General features: G+C 43.5%; 1 protein-coding gene across 1 annotated transcript; it reads right to left on the bottom strand.

Annotated features, from left to right (window-relative positions):
* Positions 1–2,968: 2,968 nt before the first annotated feature.
* Positions 2,969–8,678, bottom strand: LOC136499669 (BTB/POZ and MATH domain-containing protein 2-like; the record flags this gene model as incomplete). The annotated part of the gene is made up of 2 exons (XM_066495240.1): positions 2,969–3,643; positions 8,661–8,678. Coding segments are annotated over 2 exons (693 nt in total), but the record flags the coding sequence as incomplete, so codon positions are not given.
* Positions 8,679–9,003: the final 325 nt, after the last annotated feature.

The raw sequence follows: 9,003 nt of genomic DNA on the forward strand, positions 1-9,003 counted from the left end.
AAGAGAATAGTTGACTAACGTACATGCGGTCCCACTCACGTGCTATGCTGCACCCATATAAACGATTTAGTAAACTAGTTAATTCCATGATGACCTTCTATGGATTCACCTTTATAGGCTGCGGCTAACGTTGTAAAAATAAGAGCTGAATACCACCTGTAAATAATCCAAGAAACATGACATGTATATGACCAGCTTTCTCATTTTCCAGGGTGTAGTCAAGTCAAGCTACCTGACGTTTTTCAGCATATGGTCTATAGTATAGGTATAATTGTGTAAAGGAAGTTCACAATTTATAAATAAAAGTTGTTCTTTCACATCCGTAAACATTGAGAGCATATCAAAGAGTTCCCGAAATAATCTCTCATCCATGATTTTTGGCAAGATTAAAAAAAAATGCATCTCCAACAACTTCCAATCCCACCTCCCAATCTTCGGCACTCAAAAATCAACCTCGTTGTGCAGATAAATATGCACGCGTATCAACCGCTCCAATCTAAGGTGGCAGGATGTGGGAAAGAATAACCTTGTGTTTGGATTGGGAGTTGGACTGTGATATCCAGGCGGTTCGACCCAGAGAGCCGGCTGTTTGGTTTGCGGGTTGGGTGAAACTAGGTCTAACCCAGTAGGGAATATGCTCCTAGATGCAGGTGGGTCTCGTCCCTCCAAATCAAGCGGACCGTGCTGACCTAGTTGGAAGACGTCTTCGTCTCGCAATGCGGCCTCGTTCTCCGTCTCACAGCGCAGTCGTTGGCGAGCAGAGGCCCGCCGGGGCCGGGCCATGGATGGTGTAGGACAATGCGGTGGGGCCGGCACGGGTCGCCAACGCGGTGCAGGGCGGCGCGATGGCGCCTACGCAAGATGACGTTGGCCGCTGGGGCGGGGTGGGGAGGTGGCGGCCATGGCTTATGCACGAACTCGAGCTAGGGTACGGGCGAGCAGAGGAAGAAGATAAGGGGACTAAGGAGAATAAAGAGGATGACAGGTGAACCTCACTAATGGCTACTTAACGTTGTCAAGGCATCCATTTCATCCCTCTCAACCTTACAACGAAACAAAAAACTAGGTTCAAGCCACCCCTTAACCAAATATGAGATGGGTTCATCTCATCCCAAGAAACCGAGTCGGACCCAACCCAACCCACTTTGTCCCCAAACCAAACACATGGTAAGAAGTAAAACAGGGTTTCGGATATAAATGTACAAGAGAGAAAGAAAATATAAAAGTGGTCGGGTGATTTAGAAATAGTTCGGGATTCCTGATGTAAAATTACCTTCTATCTTTTAGGAGTGATTTTTTGAAAAATGTTGGAGAAATCTTTCTTTGATGCTCCCAGTACTTTTTAGCCACTAGGAAAACTCAATGGTTTCGGGAAGATATTTTTGGTTACTAAAAAAAATTGAGCAATATTTCATTACTCCATAACTTAACCCTAGTTTTCGGTTGTTTCGGGAAAGAAGCCTTGGTTGACATCATGTAGGGAAGGATTATTTGCCATAGTCATATCAGAAGCTTCATGGCTAAGATTTATACAAATTTCATGGGCGCTAATAAAAAAACGGCGTTCCTCTGTTATGGTTGAGATTATCCAAAACACGTCAAACATAGAGTGAAGAAAATCTTAAAAACAGCAATTGCTACGCTCATCTTAACTTTCTTTTTCCTCTTGCAAAGAGCTAGCGAACAACTCGGCCTGGCTTTATATTGACAAGAAATAGGGAGACAAATGAAATATACCTAGAAAAAGGTGACATCCTATAGTTCCTCCCCTATTATATATATAAGAAAAGCAACCTAACTTGAGATAATTTTTTTTTGAGGATCTGCCTTGTAAATTATTTCCATATATTCCAACAAGTATAAATCTGTAGAAATTTAGTGACACTCTTTTGGAGCTGCAGTTTAAACAAGCATATTTTTAGGATCTCGGGATGAGAAGCTGAAACAGGCTGAACAAAGTATCGCCAACATGCTGGAACACCACAAAATTCCATATGTGTGGTCAATAAATATATTAGAACTCCATAAATTTACTAGATACTTCCCCAGACATGAATCCTGAGGAAACTAACAATTTAGTTTGTAGATGTGTTCTCCTGATACAGCTACTGAATAATTATGTGATCTGCCAGACTGTTCATGTATCTATACATTTTAACGGTAACATAGTTAACATTAACACTAAAATAGCATTACAATAATATAGATAACACTTCACATTATGATTGATGGCGTAAGAGTCCATTGCTATCTATGCTTCTTTGTTCCAATTTAGTTCTTAAGAAGTTTTGTGCTAGCCTTCAAACCTAGACTTATTATAATTAATATTTTGAAACGAATCAGGCTGAAGAGCTGCCGATTATATTAAAAAGAGGAATAAGTCCAGACTGGACAAACAACATAACGACGACAACAACCTGTAACAACTACTAAACCAACATAAACCACCTAGAACAACTCCAAGAAAGGATTGGGACCTCTGGGAAACACGCAGCACAACACCTTCAAAGCACAACTCAAACAACCCAAACAAACAATTGCAACTGGGAAAAGTCTAACAAAGAGGCAAAGAGATCCCTGCCACAAGGTCCCAAAAAGCACGTCCTGTGTGCGTGCACAAGTGAGCTGAGGACGTCCGGTGGCAGAAGTTGCTTCAAACATTCTGCATAGCCCTTGATTGGACTTGTTATGGGGGTTTCATCGACCCCAGGACTTCGAAGGTATATATAAATAGTGTAACTCAGGAGATGTTGGTGTCAGACAGAGTACCAGGTCCAACAAGATAAAAAAAAGGAACACAGAAGTGGCAGATCATCTCAACCTAACAACTAAACTAACCACCCACTGACTGAAAGTTAGAGAGCTGCTCTTCCAAAACAGGTAGCTATAAATTAAGTCCCTCATATGACCTACTGACAAAAATTAATTAACTAGCCAAAGTCAGTTCAAGATGAGCAACTTGTCTAATCTAAGTTTTAAAAAGCTTACTGGTTTTCTCATATAAATCTACCAAGACAGAAGGGCAGCTTCTTTTGAGACTTGAGTATCCTAATTGGGTTGCTGCTAAAGCACTCACATCCTTTGAAGAGCTGATAAATTCGACGCAAGCAGCTTTGAGCCCGTTACAATTCTGCTGATCAGCTAAAGCCAATGTAGTTGCCACCGTCTCCACGTCAAGATTTTTGCTAAGGATACTTTGGCATATCAACTTCAGCCTTTCCATGGCATATCTATCAGAGGCCACATGCAAATGCCGGATCATCTCACTGTATTCATCTCTGTCAAGATCATCCATGTCAGGTAACGAATCTGTGTAGATGAAGTGCAGCAGCGCCCTGAAAACATCAGGTTGCATGTCTTCGACGGTCACAGAGCGCATTCGGCCATAGAACTCAGCCATGAAGACAGGTGACCGCGCCGCGAGGACAATCTTGTGCGCCTCAAAGAAGTCACCGCCAACAATGAACGAGACATCTGCTCCCTTCTTCTGCTCCAATAGCTTGCCAAAATGTGCCATCATGTCACACGGTGGCACCTCGATTTCAGATTCCACCCAGGTTTCAGACAGCTGCGGTTCTCCCATGAGGGTAACTTCACATTCGGTCATGATGCTATCATCGACAAGGAAAGAGGATGATTCCTCCTGGAGGTTGTAAGGTTGATCTCTCCACCAAGATTGGCCCAACGGCCAACTTGGGCCTTGATCCCGTACCCTTATCGGGGGTGCCCAACCCTACATGGTTGGTGGGCCCCCGTCGCACTGCGCTATATAAAGAGGTGGGGCCGGTGATTCACGGTACGAGGTTCACCGGTTGCCATAGTACTCCACCGACAGAACTCTAATCCGATCTATGGGAGCGCAACAGTGGTGGGAAGCGCCGCCGCCGTCCTCCTCGACTCTCCGCCGCCTGGATGCCGTCGTCACTGGACTGCGTCACCCCTCTCCATCGACCCCAACTCGACAATGCCTTCTTCACCGACACCATGGCCAGCTCCTCCGCGAAGCCCACTGATGGTCTGTAACACATCCCCTCTCTCATCCTCTATCCTCTCTTTAGTTCATGTTCTAGGACGGATCTATGTATTATGTCCCAAATAGAAGCATGTACATCCACTGATCTACACCTAGGAGCATCCTAGGATTTTTAACATTGGTATCAGTCGCCTACACTAGCGTGTAGATCTAGATCGGGGAAGAAATCAGAAGGAGGTGAATCGATTGAAACAAATCGAGATGCATCGAGTTCTAACCCTAACCCTAACCCTAGAAGAAGGGGCAGGAAAGGAAGGGGTTCCTACATAGGCTCCGCTTGCCCCATCGTCACCACCAGATGTCGCCTGGACGCCGAAGTCAACCCAAGCCTACGAGGTATCGCCACCGCACGGCCTTGACGGTCTACACCTCAGGCTCGGGCAAAGGGCACCACCACAGTGCCACTCGATGGCGCCACGCGCGGCTCTTGCTTCACGCGTGCGCCAGCGAGAGGTACCACGGCGGCGCCACCATCTTCCGCCGTGCACTCGTCCCGTCATCTGGCATCGCCGGCGGCTTGCTGTATTAGTGAGAAACACGGAGGGAGAGGAGAGAATGAACTTGGGTTAAAGAGAGCAGCCGTAGCCGCGGTTTTTGTTCCACCAAAGAGGACGGACAACCGTTCGATCCCGCTGAACAGCCAGGATCGGCCGAGCCACTTTTTGGCCTAGGCAGGAGAAGTAAATCCTAGCCTAGGCCCAGGTTGCGGCCTAGGCGTGGGGAGCACAACGCGCACGAGTGGGCCGCGTTCCGCTTTTCACTAGCAGGCCAAAATGAACAGAAGTTTCGTTTTAGTTTTATTATTTTCAAATTTGAACCAATGGGAGAATTTGTTCAGAGTAGTTAAGTCCATAGAAATGCTTCTGATAATATTATTTTTAAGATTATTTTTTCATGTTTCTGCTGTTATGATTACGTTTATCCTCTAATTGAATTGGATCCAACGGAAAATTTTATTAGAGGAGCAGTCATATTTGTTTAAGTTAAATTATAGTATTGTTATTTTTCTGACCAATGTCGATGATAACAATACTATAAGTTTATTTATGAATTTCATGCATTAGTTCTATTTCTGTCCAACAGTGATATAGAATTAATGTAGAAGAATGTTGTATTTATGATATTACTATTTTTCTGACCAAAGTTGATGATAGCAATATTATAAATTTTATTTATAAGTTTTATATATTAGTTCTATTTCTGTCCAACGGTGATATAAAGTTATTGTGGAAGCACATTGTATGTTTTAATTTTGACCAACATTAAATTACGGCATGCAATTACACGTCAAATATTTCTCATTTTCTCTGACGTTGTTTTCAGGATACAACCCAATGACATTTATCTCGTCCATTCTTCCTCTCAATGGGAGCAATTATAACACATGGTGAGAGAAGCTTGAGATAGCACTTGCGCTCTCTGACAATGATCTAGCACTTATCTCTCCGTGTCCCACTGAACCTGTGGACCCGGTGAGGGCAGAAAATGAGACCGATGCAGCTTTCGCTACTTGGCAGTGTGACTATGTAGAAGTGAGAATGAAGTACGATCTTGATCGTGCAAAGTGGGATAGTTCAAACCACAAGTATTTGATGGTGATTAATGGCTCCATTGAGAACCCAATAAGGGGATCTATCCCAGAACGTACCACTGCCACTGAGTATCTCAAGAAGGTGGAGAGTCAGTTTACTGGCTCTTCAAAGGTTTATGCAAGCACTCTAATTAAGAAGTTTGTCAATGAGAAATACTCTGGTGGAGGGATTAGAGAGCACATATTGAAGATAAGCAACATGACATCTAAGCTCAAGCCAATGGACTTGGGGCTCAAGAATGAGTTCCTAATTCATTTGATTTTTGCTTCTTTGCCCAAAGAGTATGAGACTTTTGTTGTGAACTACAACTTACAGCCAGATAAGTGTGACATTGAGAAGCTCATTGCAATATGCGTGCAAGAAGAGGAGAGGCTTAAGAGCTCACATGGTGACTCAGCTAACCATGTGAAGGAAAACAAAAGGAAGAACTTTTACAACAAGAAAGACAAACCACAAAGGAAACCTCAGTGGAACAATAGCTCCTCCTCTAAGTCACAAGGAAAGGCCTTTCAGAAAGATCACCATTAGAAATCCAACTATATTCAAGTGGACAAGGACATCTGCAAATGGTGCAAGAAGATTGGACACTATCAGAAGGATTGTCTAGATTTCCTGAAGCACCTGATGAGAAAAGGTGATGACATTATTACATCCGTAGATGAGTCCTTGTATTTAAGTTATGCAAAATCTATTTGGTGGGTTGATTCAGGTGCAACTATTCATGTTGTAAATTTATTATAGGGATTCCATACGAGGAGGACCCTATAAAGAGGAGAAAGACACATTAAGCTGGCAAATGGAGTCCAAGCTGAAGTTGAAGCCATTGGAGAACTCCCATTAGAATTAAATGATGGCTTTGTACTTAAGCTTATAGATGTCCTTTATGTACCCTCTTTGCGTAGAAACTTAATAAGTGTTTCATGTTTAGATGATGATGGATTTGATTGCCATTTTGGTAATGGCAAATGTAAGATAATATTTAGTCATAAGTGTGTTGGTCTTGCCTTCCGACAAGACGAGCTTTATTTGTTATCACTTTTTGAGAATGTGAATGCTGAACACTGAGAATGAGAATGCCTCCTCGTCTATGAATGCAAAAATAAGCGGAAGAGAGTTCATGATGTATCATCAAAATTATGGCACTGTCGTTTAGGCCATATTTTGAGAAGCAGAATAGAACGATTGATTAAGAAATCAATTCTTCCGTCATTAGAATTTTTAGATTTAGAACAATGTATTGATTGCATTAAAGGAAAGTATGTTAAGAAAATAAAGAAAGACGCCAAATAAAGTGCAGAAATTTTGGAAATAATTCACACAGATATATGTGGTCCTTTTTCTGTGAAAAGTGTGGATGGTTATTGTCGATGTTTCACCACCGATAGCCTGCCATGGGGGTACCCGGGGCAGTATGTTCGGGCTTCGGCGTATGCAGAACTTGACGGTAAACGCAAGAGACAGTCGATTTATCCTGGTTCAGGCCCTCGATCGTAGATCGAGTAATAGCCTTACGTCCAGTCGGCGTTAGTCTTTGCGTTGGATTGATTGTGATATGTTGTGTTGTACAATTGTCATCCTCTTCTCTCAGGAGCCCTGCCCTCCTTTATATAGTCAGGAGGCCAGAGTCCTAATCGGTTTACAATGAGATTTCCTAGTAGGATTACTTAATAGTTCTACTACTAAGATTACATGGGAAGAATCCTAGTTGGACTAGATCTTCTCTCTCCCTTGTGGGGTATCCTGTGGGTCTCGCATCGACAAGCCCTCGAGCACTTCATGGTTGAGCTCTGAAAGTCTCGCTTTGCTCCTTCAAGTCTTGTTGAGTAGGAACAAACTGTCATCCGAGTGCTTTCTGGAGTGAAACCTTGTAGCGCTTCTTGGGATCTTCGAGTGGTGAGTGCTTTTTAAAGAAAAAGTACATCCATCTGGTTGTAGCCCCCGAGCCTCTTGCTATTTGGAACAAGGAGCTGGAGGATCTTGTCATGAAGTTGCTCTGATTGTTCGTTGAAGTTTTATCAAAAAGAACTCGAATATGGCTCGTTCTGGGTTCTTTTTGTCGTAATGTCTTGAAGTGGTCTGCGTTGAGGAAGTCTTTTGGTGACGTGCGCTTTTTCGAAGAAAAAGTGCACTCACTGAGTGTAGCCCCTGAGCCTCTTGCTTTTGCTTGTAAAAGTTGGAGGGTCCAGATTCTTGTCTTCAAAAAATTCTAGGGCTATGTATCCCGTAGCCCCGTGCTTTCTCCGAGTTCTTCTCTTTAGAAAAGAAGTCAGATGAAGAGTCTTGATGTGTCGTCGTCATTGTAGTCTTGAGTTTCTTGTATTCTTGGTCCTTTGTCTTTGGTTCCGAGCCTCCGGGAGTAGTTGAAATGAAGGCCGAGCTCCCTAGCTTAGTGTTGATTAAGCTATGATGTTGGCCGAGCCCCCGAGCGTATATCCGTGTTGTTTTGTTCAGGAAGAACTCGGATGCGAGGTCTTGGCGTATTCTTTGATAGTCTGCTGTTGTCAGATGTAGTTGTATGGTGGTGGTTGAGTGTAAATGTCTTTTGTTCATGGGTTGTACTGTGCTGGTATATTCTTCCGAATATGCCTGTCTTCGAGTACTATTTCCTCTCGCCTGAGTCATCCATTATTGAGTCCTGTTTTTTCACTGTGTCCTTTGTTAGGCTTATTTTGTTGGTACTCCTAGTCCATGTGCGCCGCTCCTTTGGTCTATAAATACTATCTCGGAGTGCTTGTTTTCATCCATTGGACATTCTGTTGAAACCTTCGCGGTTATGAACATGGTAGTTTGTGAAGTAGAGCAGCCCCTGGGCATATTTTGTAGTTCCTATGTGTCTTGTCGTAGCTGGAGGAAGTCTTGTAATAGGGATTAGAGGTAGGCTAATCCCGCGACAGCATTGTGCCAGGATGTACGTGGTGGTAGTTGGAGGAAGTCTTGTGATGTGGGCTTCGTTCCTTCATCCGGTAGTTCTGGGTTGATTCTTGTTGCCTGTCTTGAGACTGTCCGGTGTAGATCAACGCCATATCCAGCATCACATCGGTCTTGGGTAGACAGATGCCCACCGGCCTTCTCTGCTCCATGTTGCCCTGCCGTGCTGCCGATTTCCACCTTAGATGCACTGCGTCCGTCCTTTGAAGAAAACGGTGTAGCTGATGGCGGTTTGTCTTTCCGAGTAGCAATTTGGGACACATAGTCATTCCAGAGCCTAGCCGTGTTCGTGTTCCTCTTTGCTACTTTGCTTTTCGTGTTGCCGAGTTCATTGGGTCTTGTAAGATTTGTAATCTTCTATTTTTGAAGTCGCTTGTAATGTAACAAATCTTGTCTTCTGAGTTGTCTTTTACTTTTCTACTATGATCCCTGTCGTTCATGAGATTACCA

Source organism: Miscanthus floridulus, chromosome 13 (genome assembly GCF_019320115.1).
Source record: "Miscanthus floridulus cultivar M001 chromosome 13, ASM1932011v1, whole genome shotgun sequence".
Lineage (NCBI taxonomy): Eukaryota > Viridiplantae > Streptophyta > Magnoliopsida > Poales > Poaceae > Miscanthus > Miscanthus floridulus.